Source organism: Lasiosphaeria miniovina (assembly GCF_030549165.1).
Source record: "Lasiosphaeria miniovina strain SMH2392-1A chromosome Unknown B0T26scaffold_7, whole genome shotgun sequence".
Classification (NCBI taxonomy): domain Eukaryota; kingdom Fungi; phylum Ascomycota; class Sordariomycetes; order Sordariales; family Lasiosphaeriaceae; genus Lasiosphaeria; species Lasiosphaeria miniovina.
The window spans coordinates 2,574,424-2,591,043 of record NW_026848226.1 but is presented as its reverse complement, the minus strand read 5'-3'; the positions used below and the strand labels follow the sequence as shown (position 1 = coordinate 2,591,043).

Sequence of the window (16,620 nt, the reverse complement as noted above, 5' to 3'; positions counted from 1 at the left end):
CAGACCAGGTTCCCTCAATTAAAAGAAAGCCACGCGATCTGTAAGAAGGCGTCGGGGGATGATTTCAGGTCGGTAAGGTATTCGGATTCGGGAGTGCACCAGTCACGTCTGTTGGTTTCTGCTAGTCTCTGGCCGTTTCTCGGTCATTCGTGTTGGCTCTAGACTCTTTGCTCTCGCTCTAACTGCATCCCGTAAAAAGTAGTGCATGTACCTCAGCCAGTGCTGTTCTTGAAGGCGCGCCTCGTGTACTCTGTAGTAATAAACGGTGCATGCATGTCAAAAGTCTAAGCGGGGTGTGGACCCGCGTCCGAGTTGGATGGATAATTCCAAGGAACTAGAACCTCACACGGATGACACATTGGAAAGGGATACCGCACTCCCGCTTCACCCGGGGAGGTGGAAGTAGCAACGGGCGGAATTATCTCAATTCCGGTGTCGTCTTGTATTTAAAGTTTTCGCGGTTTGGCTTTTTGGCCGCGGCGTCGGTCGTGAGCCCGGTGTCTCCTCGATATCTCGCACTTTTTTCGGAATGAGACGCTGAATTGTCCCAACTCCCCCATGCGGGACGGAATTCTGCGGGAGCGAACAACGCGGCGAATTGTATAGAAAAAACGTTCACCCGTAACGCAAAGACTAGGCCGACCGAAAAAAGGGGTCCATGGCCATGCTACCTCATGCTGTAGCACTTAGACCGTCCTACCTAGGGGACCTACGTAGGTAACTTACCGTCGGTAGGAGAAAGTACGGAGAAGAATTTTTCGCTCCTTTAGAAAGTCGTGCTACCATCGGTAACCCAAGACAGCTAGGAAATTCCCCCCAAAATCCTCCGCGGGAATGCGGGTTGAATGGGGCGCGGGTTGACAGGCGGGCGTGCGATGGAGGCAGCGGCAGCGGCACCAGAGCCCTGGTTCGCGCGCGCAGGGCCGGGATTAGGAATCTCATGCAAGACATTTGGCGGCGGTCGGACGTGGAAAAAGGAGGGTTGGTGGCTTTTTCGGTCGCTTTCGAGGGGGGGGGTCTTTTTCCCTTTCCGGGCTTAGTGACCCACACTTCTGAGCTTTTTCTGGGGCAGAACGAGCGCAGAAGGATGCATGGAAGGAAATTGTGGGATCCCTTCGATGTCGGCAGACGCCGAAAATCACAGCTGGAGTTAGGTGATGAAATGCACCATCGGCTGGCCACGGCCTCGGGACCCATTTTTTTTCCCTCTCTTCTCAACGTTTGCCAAACTCGACGCCGGCACGCAACGTGCCTCTGCAAAGCTGTGTTGCTCAGACGAACCCGATGTGTGATTTATTCGCATGTGACATGTCCTCGGTAGAAAACTACCAGTTACGTAGTAATAAAAACCCAAATACGGGAATTATCATCTCAATAACTTGGTTACGAAAACAACGGTTACAAATAAGTGCCTTCGACACGAGGTTCTCCGTCGGTCTAGAATTAACAAGTGGGTTTGGCTACCGGATTTAGTCACCTTACCTACCTGGGAATTCAGCCTCAACTCAACTCAAACTTAGGCATCGTATCGACTTGTAAGCGGATCTTCCGTCTTACCCCGTTTATCGAATTCTCAACGTTGTCTAGACTCGGTAGCGAGCCCCTAAATAGGGAGATGATGCATGCGTGCTTCGTATGTTCATTCCTGAGTAAACCGAAGTATGCACCGCCCACCCGGGAACTATGTCTTCCTCCGTTAAAGAAAAAAAAACCCCCTCACCACAGCTCGCAACTTCCAGGTCAGGGGATAAAAAATAATTCGCGCCCACCATCTGGAAGCAGAACCCGCATATCGTACGTAACAAAAGGGTGGACTGTCAGCAATAATAGCCTCGAAACCGCGCCGCAGCGCTGGGTTTGGTTTTCGCTGATTGGGATTGGGTTGGGTTAGCTGAAAAAAAAATAAAGGGAGTTTGCTGGCGGCGGCGGTGCGCCAGCCTCGCAGGCCACGTGTGAAAGTAGGGAAAGCAGGGAAAATGCGCGCGCGCGCATGTTGTGTGCGAGTGCGAGTATAGCCGCTTAGTAGACCGCAATGCCGTACTTTCCGTATACGTACCCTAGGTACCTAAGCGCAGCTCGATCGAAATAGGTGCATTATAGATACACTTCTAGTGTTGGTTGGTGGAAGTGTGTAATGGATGAAAAAGGGCGCTGCTGTTGTGCTGTGCTGCTTATTACTCAACCCAGCCTCACGCCCTACTTACGGAAGGTATGAATGTGCCTGTATTAGAAGGCGGCCTAAACTCCGAGAATCCGGGCTATGGTCTGCGCGGCGGTCGGGATCGGGATCGTAATCAGGAATCGGACCCGGTGTGATGAGAAACTTCTAGGACGCGCGTAAACCATACCTTCAGTTCTATTACTATCATTACCTTATTTTGGCTAATGCGCTTCACTGCACTGCACTGCACTGCACTGCACCGCATCGCGCACTGCTGCAATGCATCCCAGTCTATTTGTGTTTTTTATTCTGTTTTGTGTATTTGTATTTGCATTAAATCCGCGTGCGACTTTATTGAGACCACCCGCGACGGCCACGCCGCAGCCGCTCCATTACCAATCATCAGTACCTGGTTATAAGGGACGGCTGCTGCTATCCCTAAACTGCCGGACTTATCGCCAGTCTTCGAGGCGCTGACGCGGGATGTGCGGCCGGCTGACTAAACGGGTTGGCCGGCTACCGCAACCCACGCAAAAGATGAGGTGATCAATAAAGCAGCAGCTGCTGCTGCACTGCGCTTCGGATTAAGCAACTCCTTTTACTCCGTGAAAATAGGTGATGATAACCTTATGCACGACATGCACGACAAACCCCCCAAAAAAACAAAGATTTAAGAAATCCTTAGGCGGCGCTAAAACCCCTTAGCCGACGTAAACGCCATGGTTTTTAATTGTTGCACATGGCACATGGCCTAGTGCCTATTGCCTATCTCCGTGTTGGCCTCGGTGACAGTAGACAAAAAATCAAGATCACGAGGATTGAGGTCGGGGTCGGGTCAACTACCGCAGGCAGGCAAACCACGGAGTAACAAACAAGCCAGACCCGTCGGGGGAGGAGGGAGACATGGCCGCCGGCCGGTCCGGCCTTGGACTTGGGGGGCCCTTACTCTTACTCTTCCATTGACCATCCAATTCCCCTTCTTCGCATTGCCCGGGGGCTGACATGTCGAAAACCCCGATAAGCAACCCAGTTGTTTTCATTCCGTCGCCCCTGAAGGAGAAGCCTCGATATCAATACATATTCGTTTTGGGGTAACTAATTAGATAATAACGATAACACAAAGTCAGACATTCATTACGTACCAAACAAACACAGAACCATAAAATAGAAACAATCTCTAGAGTTTCGATGGTAACCATAGACCCTTAGTAGAGGGGGTTGGGAAGGGGGAGGGGATGATTGCCCGCCCATCTATCCGCCCATCCATCCATTCATCATACCATCCCTGAGGTCTACCCCGGCCCGGCCCGGCCCCGGCCAGCCAGCTAGCCAGTCCCATGATCAACAGGCCAGTAACCCCTCCTCTTCTCACCCCTCTCGACTAGCAAGTAAGAAGGGGAGGTGAATGAAACCGGACACGTCGTCCATCACGGAGACATCGTGGGTCCATCCACCACCATCATAAAATGGGGGAGGAAATGTACCTAGGGATCTTATAGTTGTGATGTGATCGATACACACATCATCATCACCACCACCACCACCACCACCACCATCATCATCATCATCATCATCATCATCATCAGACGTCTCATCTGTAAAATCCAATAACGAAGATTAGCATCATTAGAAGCTCGTTTCGTCTTTGGATCAAAAAGAAAAGGGGACGGGATGATACTTTGCTCGTTTGTTGTGTTGCCATATCATACTCAAATAGACAAGAGATAACATCGACATCTCCAGTAATATGATAAATATAGATAGACCATGGCTGACTCGAGTGATAATCACACGTGCAAAAAAAGGGAAACGAGTCCCGCAAAGCAAGCTTAATCTAGAGAGCTTTATTTGTTTTCCCCTATTTCCCTTTATTTGCCTTTTTTGTCTTGGCCGTAGTCTATATAACATACTTCCAACGCCTCCTCACCACAGAAGAGGCACCTTTCTGCGTCCAAAAGACAGACCAAAACAACCCGTCCGTCCCTGTGCGTTGAGCGCCAAAATAGCCTTGTTAGTCTACCCAGAAAGTATAGCGCCCTCAAGCAGCTCAAATGGCTAACCATAGTGCCTGTCCCCCCAGCGAATCACCTCACTCGGCGGTGTCCTCCATGACAGCCGCCCTAGCATCCGAGAACAGTGGCGTGATTCCAGTCCAGGATTGAAACTATGCGAAGGTCAAAAATATTAGCATTGACTCCTTGGATCTGTTTGAACAGGGGTGATGTATGTACCTGGTACCAGCCCTGGGCCGAAAGGACCTCGAGGCCAGGGATGGTGCGCCAGCCCGCGTCTTCTGCCAGCTGCATGAGCGGCGTGTGACGCGGTGTATAAGCCATCTCGAGGAGCACGCGCGCGCCGTCTCCCACTACAGGATGCCGCAGAACGGCCACTAGCACTTCTCTCATGTTCTGGTCAATAGGCTTGTCCGCGGGGATGGAGCTGATGACCACATTCGGAAGCAAAGTGCTCGACAACTGGCCCACCTCTTCAGGCGTGGTTAGGGCCTGGATTTTGTAGTCTGCGGGTAGCGAATCGGCAATGGACTTTACGTTCTCGGAGTTTCTGGCCACGACGTAGATAGGGCCGTAGCCCAGGCTGTGCAGTGCGTAGATGGCGGCGCGCGTCGTTCCCCCAGAGCCCACAACCATGGCACCGGCCTCTCCGGTGCGCTTAACCACGCCGGCGGACCGGAGTGAGAAGACCATGCCCTTCCAATCCGTGTTGTCTCCGAACAGTGTAGGCTTGCTGCGGCCGGGACGAGATTTGGGGATGATGGTGTTCACTGCACCAATGGTCTTGGCAGCATCAGACACCTCATCTAGGAGCGGCACAATATCGAGCTTCAGGGGGATAGTCACAGACGCCCCGCCAAAATACGGAGACCTTATCAGGTCCTCCACGTCTGGCGCGTGATCAGTCTCTAAAAGCGAGTACTGATGAGGTAACCCACTCTCTCTAAACAGCGCGTTGTGCAGAGCAGGCGACCGCGACGTCAGGATGGGCTTCCCGAAGAGATAAAACGACCGGGGCTCAAGCTCGCCAATCAGGGCCAGTGCGCGTCGAATCTCTGTGGCCGAGAGCTGCCCCGGGGCGGCCTTGGACGGCAGCGCCGGGTGGGAGACAGGAGTCATAAAGCCATTGAGAACTCGGCTCAGCTTACCCGGCGCCCCCATGTTGAGGGCGATGATGGGCTTGTCATGCGCCGCAAGCATCTTGGCCTTGAAGTTGGCGAGGTCAAAGTTATCGACAATACCATTGGCCACGCCGACAAGCTTGATGATATCCCCGTGCTGCAACGCCTTGTTGTAGAACGGAACCCACCCTCCATTCTTCCACGACAGCTTCGCTTGTGGGTCGTGGTGAGATGCAATCACACGGGTGAATCCCTTTTTGTCCGTTATGGTCTGGATGATGTGGTCTGGCATGGTCATCTCCAAGTCGAGAAATTCGACCCCAGTGCGCAGACCAACCCGGTAGAGCTTTTCAGCTAGCTCGTAATCGTCATCAGGGAACTTGCCGCCCTGGCTAACGGTGCGCACCGTGTAGACGATGGGGACCTTGGCAGCCGACCGTAGTAGGGAGACCTGCGTGGCGACGAATTCGGGATCATAGTCCTCCAGCAAGTCGACGCGCAGCTCGACGGCGTCCGATCCTACGACCACGCTCGGGATGGTCTCCAATGTATGGGAGACATTGGGGACAGTCAACGAGACAAAGAAGGAGTGCGCCTTGCGCCTGATGTCGTCAAAGTCTGTCGTCTGGCCAACTATGACGGAAAGGAATCGGTTGAAGTCGGCCGGTGCTTCACTCAGTACCTTGGAGCCATCTAGGTGGGGGCTGTAGTATTGGAAGCTGCTGCACTCCTCGAAGAATGGCTTGCGCCGATAGTAGACGCCTCGGATGTCCTCCGAATAGGCAGGACGGGTCTTGTCCCTCATCAGGTACTCAACAACCTGTTCCGTGTCGCGGTGGACCAGCATGACACAGCCGCCATTCTGGTGGTAAGAAATGAGCAGCTTGCGGGCAGCCTCTTCCTCGACGATACCCCCACCGCACGAGAAGACGTGGCCCGTCGACTTGGTCTTGATCATATCCTTGAGGAGGGCGAGCTCGGCCTTTCTAAAGCCTTCCCAGCCTCGCTCGCCGCGAATTATGTCGGGAATTGTCATGCCCTCCCTCTTCTCGAGTTCAACGTCAAGATCCACCAGCGGCCAGTCTAGGGTATCGGCCATCCAGCGGCCAGCCGTGGTCTTGCCTGCACCTCTCATACCAATTATGAAAATTGACTGAGCCGAGGTAGACCGGTTTGTTTCGTTTGCGTGGCCGGCCATATCTTTCGGCTCCTCCTCCCCCTCTAGGTGCACGTTGAAGGATTGCGACATGATGTCCCACCATCCGGGCCACGTCTTGCCAACGCACTCGCGCTCCAGTATCAGCACCCGGTGGGGAGAAACGACGGACAAGACACCAAAGCTCATGGCCACACGGTGGTCGTCATAGCAATAGATGCCCTCGGCGGGATTTTGCAGCTCCCTGTAGGGCCTCCCCGTAACCTCGATGCCGTCTTCGAGCTCTGAGCACTGCACGCCAAACTTGGCGAGCTGGTCTTTCATGGCCAGAATACGGTTGCACTCCTTGACTCTTTGGTTGGCGATGCCCGTGATCCGGGTTGTTCCAGAGGCGACAGCCGCAAGCACCGACGCAGTGAGGAAAGCATCCGTCATGGGCTCCATGTCGACGGTGATGGCCCGGAGCGAACCCACGGGGGGGCCGGTGACGGTTGTTGAGAAATCGGTCTGCTCCACAGTGCAGCCCATGGGCCGGAGGACCTCAACGGCGAAGCGGGCGTCTCCTTGGAGCGACTTTGAGCCGATGTTTGGAATGATGCACGTGGTGCCAGTAATTGCAGCAACGGCAAGCGGGTACGTTGCCGAGCTAGCGTCGCTTTCCACGACATATTCTGCCGGGTTCTTGTAGGCGCCCTGTGGGATATGGTATGTGTTGGCGTCTTCGGTTGATCTCTGCACCTGGATGCCAAACGACGCCATCATGGCGATGGTCATGTCGATGTAGGGCTGTGAGATGGGCTTTCCGCCGACCAAGCGCAGAGTCACGGGCTGGCGCGCATACGGCGCGGCCATCAGCAGCGACGAGACGTACTGCGAGGAGATGGTGGCTGCCAGCTCCATTACGCCACCCGCGAGCCCGCCGGCGGCCTCCACCTGCACCGGCAAACTCTTTTCCTTTTCCAGGTACTTGACGCTCACGCCATTGGACCGCAGGGCATCTACAAGCGGGCCGATGGGCCTCACTTTCATCCTCGTGTTGCCCGTCAAGACGGTCGAGGACGCGTCGGATGGGGAGCAGAGAGCGACGACCGAGGTCAGGAAGCGAGACGCCGTTCCCGCGTTTCCAAGATACAAGGGCGCCTTGCTGGCCTGCAGCCTACCGCCTCTGCCTTTGACAACGAGAACCTCGCCGGCATCTTCCCACGAGTACGTTGCCCCTTGGAGCTGAGCGATGGCAGTCAGCATGTACTGTGTGTCGTCAGAATGCAGTAGCCCGTAGATGCGGGTAGTTCCCTCTCCAAGCGCCGCCAGCACCAGGGCGCGATTCGAGACACTCTTGGATCCGGGAGGCGTTACGCTGACCGAGAGGTCCTTAGGAACGCCGGGCGTGACCCGGATGCACGGAGAGAGGACAATACAAATTGCGCGGTCCTCGACGACGCTGGCCTTGGGCTCGAACGTCTTGCCAATGGCCGAGAGCAGCACAATCTTCTTTTTCCGGCCGTCATTCTTCTTATCGACACCCATCTTCTCCAGAAGCACGTCCACGGGGCACTCTTTACCCGCCGTCAGCTTGACGATGCGCTTGTCCTGCAGCGATGTGGGCAGGTCGTAGCTGGCGATGCACTTGGCCAGGCGAGCCACGGCACCGGGCTTGAGTACGCCGAGAAAACGGGCAAGCTCGGCCTCCTTGACCATGCCGATGGCCACAGCCTCGCCGTGTAGAACTTGCGGGGTGAGGATGGCCTCGTATGCGTGGCCGATAGAGTGGCCAAAGTTGAGCAGGTTCCGCAGGCCGCCCTCTCTCTCATCCGACGAGACGACCTCGGCCTTGACACGGGCCGAACCCAGCACGATGTGCTTGAGGATGTCACGGATGGGGGCCAGACGGCCGGGCGAGTTGGCGGCGGCGGGCTTGGAGCGGATAGCGGCGAGGATGACAGGGGCGTTCTCCTCGAGGGTGGTGAACTCATCCGCGTCCCAGATAGCCGCCGTCTTGATGACCTCGGCCATGCCGTTGATGAACTCGCGCACGGGCAGGGTGTCGAGGAAGGCCAGGTCAATGTAGATGCGCTGGGGCTGCCAGAAGGCGCCAATCAGGTTCTTGCCCATGGGGGTGTCGATGGCCGTCTTGCCGCCGATGGACGAGTCGACCATGGCGAGGAGGGTGGTGGGGACCTGGACAAAGCGGACGCCGCGCATGAAGGTGGCGGCCACGTAGCCGATCATATCGCCAATGACGCCGCCGCCGAGAGCAATGACGACGGTGTCGCGGGTGCATTGCTGGGCGAGCATCCAGTCCTCGATCTCGGCCTTTGTCTCGCGGCCCTTGGAGTACTCGCCGGGGGGAATGGTGTAGGTGAGGAGGCGCACATCGCGGGGGGCCGCGGCGGCGAAGACAGCCTGGAAGGCGGGCACGTAGAGGGGGGAGAGGTTGGTGTCGGTGATGAGGACGTAGGTGGACGACTTGATGTTTTCGAGCAGGTCGTGAGTCACAAAGCTCAGCCAGATGCCGTGGTCGACGACGATGTCTTCCCTGCCCAGAATGGCGATCCTCGTCGGGCCAGAGCCGCTGCCATTGGCGCCTGCCATGATGACTATCAGACGTCTGCTGAGTTCGGGATCGATCACTTTGCAATTGGGCTGCACATTCGCCGGCGATGTCGACGGAGGGGGTGGGCAGGCCGTGTGCTCAGCTTCGTGTCTGTCCTGTCTGCCCTGTCTGTCCGAGTCTCGGTGGATGGGCACGATCGGATTTTCGCATGGGGTCCTAGCAGTGGCGGGGTGAAAAATTGAAGTGGGAGAGCTTCATTGGCTGCCCTGTACCTCTACCTACTTGAGTTGCTCTGTTGGCCTGCTAGCTAAGTAGCGATACATAACCTCGACCGGCCTGCTTGGGCGCCTTCCTACCACTGCGGGGAACCCTGGACACTTTTGAGGTCCATGCTCCCTCGCTCGCTGATCACCTCAGCTGTTGCCCCACCACTTTGGAAGCTCTCTTTCCATCGTTCTTCACCGCTCCGCTGGGTGTTGAAACGAGGGGCTGCTTTAGGTTCAAATTGGGGAAAACACCACCGTCGCCGTTTCTAAACGTGGATGTTGAAGACTTTCTATCTCGTCGGCTACCATGTTGGATATACCTACCTACCTGCCTGAATAACGAAGCTTTCGATTGGCATACTGTACCAAGATGGCCCGCCGTTTGGCGGCAGGATTCGATTGACAGGGCACCCGTTAGCAGGTAATAGGTAGCCAACAATCGACTACGTCGCCGTCGGCCAAGACGACCATGGACAACATCTCAGTGGACGACGACTTGAATTACAAGTCACAATTGCAGGTGCTGCAACGCCCTGCACTCCCCTGGCCTGGCCGTGCTGCCTGGCCAGGAAATTGCCCACTCCGTTCTCGCCCTGCCTAGTGTAGAGACTCAATCACAAGAGACGAGACATTGGAGGAGATGGGTGCTATAAATGCTCTCGGATCTCCCAATGCTCAAGTTGCTCACCCCAGTGAGATCCAGTCCTGCTCTGTTTCTCTGTTAGTCTTTTGTTGCCTGATTGCTTGAACTTTGTTTCTTTCTGCTTGGCTCGCCCAGCATGGCTTCTCTCTCGTCAGTCTTGTCCAAGACGCTGCAGAGCATCACGCGCACCAAGATCCGTGAACTAGATTCTCGCCGCAACTCGTACGAGACACGCAAGCGCGAGTGGCTCGATAAGGTCGATGCAGCGGCGGACCAGCGAGATCGTCTATCTGTCCTCGTCGATGCAATCAAAGACCTGTGCCCGTTCCGTATCAGTACTAGCCTGGTGTCCAACATTGAGCGCTGGCTCACCCAGTCCCCATACGATGCTTCGATGCCCATGTCCAAGCTAGCAAGCGTCGATAGTCTGCTCCGTAACAGCCTCGACATCGAGAGCCGCCGGCTGGACATTGCCCATCTATACTCGCGCCTATTGACTGGTATGGCATAACGTCCTCTCTTACACAATGACAGCAAGACTTCTTCACAGCCCCCCGGCCCGACGTGTTTCCTTCTGACTCGAATTGCCGTCTATGTAGAGTGGATGGATCAGGCCAATTTCGACTCTTTGCCACCCTTGGCCAACCGCGACTCGGACCGTGATGATTCTTTCGAGCTTGTTGAGCGCCAACGCCAACCCCTTGCACAGCTCGTTGACAATTTTGAGAGTGTTGCGTTTGAGCCGTTGGAGACGAGCGGTACAGAGATGCGTGCCTACTTGGATGGCCTGTTCCCCGACGAAGAGAGTCAAGAGGCTCTCGGGAAGATGCGAAAATACGTGCAGCGCTACAGCTCCGAACTAATAGCCAACCTTACGCCCTTCAAAGATACACCTCTTCGGTATTATATTACCGGTCTGCTGACGGAAGATATCATGGGCGATGAGAAGCGGGCTATCCTGAACTGCATTCTCGAGAATGATGTCACGATGGCCGAGATTGCCGACGTGCTCAACTTGCGCTTTTCGGATCTCAAACGGTGGCACTGGGATCAGGGCAAGACGGAATCCGCGTTGTCCCTCGCGCAGGCCTCATCGGTAAGTACCGCATATGGGCCGACGACGAGCTCCTCCAGATGATCTTCGTCCAGTACATCGGCATTGAGCTTTGCATGATACTGAAACGGGCCTTGGTGGATTTCATGTACGCCGTGTGCGCCAGGAATATCGATGGCCATCAAGCTCTGTCTCAGAGGGACTTAGACAGGCGCCAGTACTATCTCAACAACTTTTCCCCGAGTCCCGACTGTCTCGAGGCGGACCGTCGAGAAACCTACCTCAATGCTTTCTTTCTCTCCCAGCTCCCTAGCAACGTTGCATCGCTTTCCAGCGGCGCGCAGCTGTACGACGACGATGATAACGGAAACTCCAATAACCCGTCGAGCATCAAGCAGAAACTTCTGCGGCAGCTCGCAGCCGAGCTTGTCACCCATCGTCTCCGGGGAGCGACCCACGACAATAGGGCAGTGTCGCTGTCGTTCAGACTAATCTGCAATAGTAGGACCCCTCCACCCTGTGGTGCCCGTAGACAAGGGCGGGATCACTACCTTAGGTTCTTGTACATAGTATGTAGGCTAACTATGCCTCTCTAGTTATGCGACCGGTCTCCCCCACACTACAATGTATTCTACTATGCGCTACGTCGGCCTTGGCGAGGACTGGATCGATTTAAACAAGAAGTACCTCGAGGCTCCGTTGAACCTCGACGCTGCATCCGACGATCGGCCGCAGCTGGAACCGCGGCCTCCTAGGAGAGGCGTGCTAATAGCGCACGCCTCGGAGAAGCTCGCAGGAGAGCTCGTCCTCTCTTTCATGGATCTTGCTGTCAATCGCCGGACGGGAATTCTCCTGTACCGGCTGCACGATGACATTTGGTTTGTTGGCGAGCCCGAGAGGAGCGTTCAGGCATGGACCTGCATGCAGGATTTTGCCCAAATCGTTGGCCTGGAGTTCAACAGGAGCAAAACAGGATCCGTATACCTGCCCTGGAACTCCGAGAAGGACACAAAAATTGCCCAGACGCTGCCAAAGGGCCAAGTCGCGATTGGCTTCCTTTGCATCGACCCCGTATCTGGGAAATGGGTTATTGACCAAAACAAAGTCATGGCCCATGTGGACCAGCTGGGAACGCAGCTCAGAGACAGCAAGAGCGTGCTGTCGTGGGTCCAAACATGGAACAGCTGTATCGGCCGATTCTTTAGTCACACATTTTGGGAGCTCCCACACTGTTTCGGGCGAGAACATATCGACAACGTCTTGGATACGTACTCGAAGATGCTCCAAAGGCTCTTTCCCAATACTGGCGCGAGTGGAGGAAGTATGGTAGAGCACCGTAAGTTTCAACCCTCTTTCGTGACGAGTTATTTCATGATAGAGCCATCGTCGGCTAACGAAGGAAACACACACAGCCAAGGGCGTAATCCAAGACCGATTTGGTGTAGCCAATCTCCCCCACCCCTTCATATTCTTGCCCGAGAGGCTAGGCGGGCTTGGGCTTCGGAGCCCATTCATAAACTTGTTCCTCGTTCGTAATAATACCGAGGATCCCGAAGATATCATCGAAGAACTCCTCAAAGACGAACGAGAAGATTACCTGGCGCATAAAAAGATATTCGATGCTCTCAGTGAATCAGACGAGCGGCGCCAGCTTCGTCTAATCTATCACGAGGATAAATTAGCCTTTAGCACCGGTGAACTACCACATTCATGTCCCTCGAAGAGTTTAGCCGGTTCCGTGAGCGGAGAAACCGCTCTTTCCGCAACACATTTGAGAAGCTCATCACCGTCCCCAACATGGGACCCATTCACCTGAGCAGGGAAGTCTCCAGTGAGCTTGGTATTTTTTAAATCACTACGACGAGACGAGCTGGCAGGTTCAACTGTATTCAAGGGGGCTGCTAGAGAAGTTCAGTGGCTTGAGCCTGATTGACAAACAATTCCTGCCCGTCGGCGTGTTGGCCAGGATGAGAAAAAGGAAGGTCACCTGGCAAATGGTCCTCAGGAGTTCTCGGTCAGTTCGAATCGGTTTCAAAATTAGATGCCACCTAACCTCCTGTCTCTATCGTACAGGCCTGTCATTCTCTATCTAGACTCGGCCAGATCTCATTACGCTGTAGTCAACCAACCACCACGCCAGTCGCCTTGTTCTATATTGTGTGGGTTTACAAGACAACCCGAGCGTAGTGCGTGTGCAAGTTCAAGGAGAGCCACGAGGATGCTATTGCCCCTCCCTGCCTTGGCCCACGATGCTTGTGTTTGGGTTCTTTTTGTATGTATACGGCCCCTCTTTACGCTTCTTTTGGGATGGGTACCTGGCCCGGCAGCTGCTCGTCGCCCTCGAGATGGCGTCCCCGGGCTAGATCCGCTTCGATGGGCTTGACGAAGGGCTGCCGCAGCGCAATTTTGTGGCCCAGCCAGAGGATCGCGAAGAAGATGAGGCTGATATAGTTGGCGAAGAAGTCGCTAACGTCCCACTCAATAAAGACTGTGAAGCCCTGGGTGAGAGCAATGAGGCAGCAGAAGAACAGCCCGTACCAAGCATTGTAGGGCTGCCACGGCGAAATGTAGGGTAGCTCGGAGCGAGGAATGCCCTGCGCCTCGAGAGCGCGCTTGAATCCCACATAAGACAGGCAGCAGCATCCCCAAGTCACAAGTCCTGCAACACCACTAATGTTGAGGAACCAGCTGAAGACGCGGCCACCCTCTGACGAGAGATTCAAGAAAGCGAGAAGACCGAAGGCGGACGTAACGGCCACGGAATAGTACGGGATACCAGCCGACGTCATCTTCTTGAGGAACGCAGGCCCCTGGCCTTCCTCGGCAAGCGCCACCAAGATGCGGCTGCCAGAGTAGACGTTGGAGTTGGCGGCTGAGAGCACCGCCGTCAGCAGCACGGCATTGATGATGTCGGGCAGCGCCTTGACGCCGGCGCGGACGGCAGCGATGACCAAGGGCGAGGCCGAGGCGTCCGAGGCCTCCGTGAGCAGCCGACCGTCGTTAGCGGGCACGAGCATGCCCAGCAGGAAGATGGTGGCGCAGAAGAGGAAGAGGACGCCCCAGAAGGTGTTACGGATGGCGGCAGGTACCGTCTTGCGGGGGTTGCGGGCCTCGCCGGCGCCAACGCCCACCAGCTCGGCACCCTGGTACGCAAAGGACGCCTGGATCAGCACCGCCCAGAAGCCCACAAATTTGCCCGCGGCCCCCGTGACCTTGTACTCGGCGAACGGGCCTGGGTCGCCCCAGAACCGGAAGCCCAGTCGCCCTTCCTCGCCGGCGCCCCCGGCGATGCAGATGCCGAAGATGATGAAGCCGATGATGGTGATGACTTTGAGCATGGACAGCCACATCTCGAGCTCGCCGTATATGCGCACGGGCAGGTAGTTGACGGCCGTGAAAACGACCCAGAACACGGCAATCAGGATCCCGATGTTGATGTCAGGGTTCCAGTACTGCACGATCATGCCGGCTGCCGTCAGGCTGAGCGCGTACGTGATGGCCCCTTTAGTTCGACCCGCATGTTAGAAGACTTTTACAAACTCGAATCCTGTCTCGCCACCAAGCCCAAGCGGCGGTAGCAACGGCAAGAGATAAAATATTCGGGAACTCACAGCTAAACCAATAGAGCCAGCCCACGGCAAATCCCAGCGACGGGTCTACAAAGCGAGTGGCGTAGGACGAAAAGGCGCCGGCCGTCGGGATGAAGGTGGCCATCTCGCCCAGGCACACCATGACTGAGTACATGATGGTGCCGACGAAGAGGTACGAGAGCAGGCAGCCTAGCGGTCCGGCCTTGTACAGAGCGGTTCCGCTGCCCAGGAAGAAACCCGTGCCAATGGTGCCGCCGATGGCGATGAAGTTGAGGTGGCGCCCCGACAGCCCCCGCTGCAGCTCTCCCGGCTTGGTCGACGGCGGCGGCGTCTCGGACCCCGTTATAGACGATCTCTTCTCGTCCACTAGTCCCCCGTCTCCTCCTCCTTCTCCAGCTCCTCCTACCGCCATCGTGTCGTTTGGCGGTGGCGGACTGAGCGCCGTCTGGCCTTTCTCTTCTCTCTTTTCTTGCCTAGTCTGCTCTTGCGAAAGAAAGGCCGAGCTAGGTTATGTCAGGCTGAGGTATGCCGGGGTAATGCGAGTTGGAAACTCCGGCGAGTGAGCGACGACGTCTGGGTAGGTGAATGAGTGACGACGGAGGTTATCACGGATACGGACGCGGACACCGGATCCTCGCAGTGACGACGGGCGGCTTGGCGCACACACACGGAGAAGTCGCAAGAGAGAGAGAGCCAGTCAGCCGGGCGTGGGAAAACGAGCGACTGCGGCAGTTGATCTCTTCTGGGTTTTCGGCTTTTTTTTGAGAGAGTTTGAGAAGGGGGGGGTTGTGGTGGGTTTCTCGCAACCGCCATTAGGTTAAAAAAATAATAACCCCAGAGGGTCGGTTCCCCTTCCCCTTTTTTCTCTCCCCCTTCTTTTGCACCCCTTTAATTATGTATGGGTGGAATTACGTTAAACGGAGCTACCTCGCATAAATAAGGTGTAGTAAATACGAAAGTGGGAAGCTGAAAATGGAGCTGGAGCGAAAGAAGAGAAAAGGACCTCGCTCTGGCCGTCTCCCGGTGCGTGTATCCACAGCAAACCGCCAGGACGACAAATAGAAAAGGAGCCCACCAGGGACAAGAGCCGAGGACGCCGAGGAAAAAGTACCGGGAGGATAGGTATCCCCGGGGGGGGTAGAAAAGGCAATAAGAGCGAGTCCACAGCTGGTGCCCTTTGCTTGCTGTGCCTAAACAACTAAACTCGGTTTTAACAGGGAACTCCTCAAGTCAGGGACAAGGGGTGGAGGGGCAGAGTAAATAAACAACCACTTTAAGGATACCGAGATATAAGCAAGTGGAGAGAGTCGAGACAAACAAAAAAAAAGAATACCCACTTGTATTAAACTGCTTCTTCACTCTCCACTGTTCCAAGATTTTTAGGAAGAGAGAGAAAAAAATTAAAAATGTTAGCCCACCCAAAAAAAAAAAAAGATACAGAGAGATAGACGTGTCCAAAACCAACAGCTGACAAATGACCCCCAAACCCAAATCGCCTCAGCCGAGGAAACAACGCCCCTTATCTTCCCGCATTTTACCTAGGTAGTTAGCAGCTGAAAACCCCAGAGAGGAAAAAGAAGAAAAAACACAACATTGACTCGTGGCAAAACCCCTCAGGCCCCCCAGGGGAAGTCTTGTTGGGGGTTAGCCTTCCCGGGATAACCTTGATTTTGAAGTACTGCAGACAGAATTGCCCCGAGACAGAAAAACTTGCGCCCAGCGGCCTGCCCTGAGGTAGCACACAGAATATGAAAATATTTTATCAAAAACAAGAGGCGTGCAGCGTCGTAAGCCAAGAAGAGATGATGCTCGAAGTGGAACCAGAAACCCCCCTTTTCCGCCTCCCGGTTTCCCCTGGTGGCGAACGACAACCAAAGGTTCTACAGATAAAGCCAATCTCATTTTTACTGACAGGATATTTGGAGCCTTGTTGCGTAAACACTTCATGTTTCCAAACGCCAGGCCAGGGAGACATCCAACCTACCAAAGGGCGTTCGTCTCGCTGTTATCCGTCAGTTTCGGCCAAGCTTACCACTTGGTCTGCTTTATTGCCGCCAACACTT

General features: G+C 55.2%; 3 protein-coding genes across 3 annotated transcripts; 1 reads left to right on the top strand and 2 right to left on the bottom strand.

The window, feature by feature from the left end:
• Positions 1-3,986: 3,986 nt before the first annotated feature.
• Positions 3,987-8,695, bottom strand: B0T26DRAFT_727520 (putative PENTAFUNCTIONAL AROM polypeptide). Its single transcript, XM_060442859.1, has 3 exons — positions 4,393-8,695; positions 4,222-4,325; positions 3,987-4,144 (listed from the first exon to the last, which is right to left on the bottom strand). The coding sequence occupies exons 1-2, from the start codon at positions 8,677-8,679 to the stop codon at positions 4,251-4,253; spliced, it is 4,362 nt and encodes a 1,453-aa protein (XP_060291742.1). The 5' UTR covers positions 8,680-8,695; the 3' UTR covers positions 3,987-4,144; positions 4,222-4,250.
• Positions 8,696-10,049: 1,354 nt separating this feature from the next.
• B0T26DRAFT_756125 (uncharacterized protein) lies at positions 10,050-12,818 on the top strand (the record flags this gene model as incomplete). The annotated part of the gene is made up of 7 exons (XM_060446048.1): positions 10,050-10,413; positions 10,513-11,009; positions 11,048-11,395; positions 11,473-11,495; positions 11,564-12,303; positions 12,380-12,595; positions 12,691-12,818. The coding sequence occupies 7 exons, from the start codon at positions 10,050-10,052 to the stop codon at positions 12,816-12,818; spliced, it is 2,316 nt and encodes a 771-aa protein (XP_060291741.1).
• Positions 12,819-13,258: 440 nt separating this feature from the next.
• Positions 13,259-14,969, bottom strand: B0T26DRAFT_654958 (amino acid permease/ SLC12A domain-containing protein; the record flags this gene model as incomplete). The annotated part of the gene is made up of 2 exons (XM_060438592.1): positions 13,259-14,469; positions 14,579-14,969. 2 exons carry the CDS (start codon positions 14,967-14,969, stop codon positions 13,259-13,261), a joined length of 1,602 nt encoding a protein of 533 aa, XP_060291740.1.
• Between the last annotated feature and the right edge of the window lie 1,651 nt (positions 14,970-16,620).

Bases quoted from the DNA above. Each gene is read 5' to 3' on its own strand.
- B0T26DRAFT_727520 (XM_060442859.1), bottom strand. From the start codon at position 8,679: ATGATCGGCTACGTGGCCGCCACCTTCATGCGCGGCGTCCGCTTTGTC. The intron at 4,326-4,392 runs GTACATACATCA...ACCTTCGCATAG, and splicing joins CGGCCCAGGGCTGGTACCAG to TTTCAATCCTGGACTGGAAT.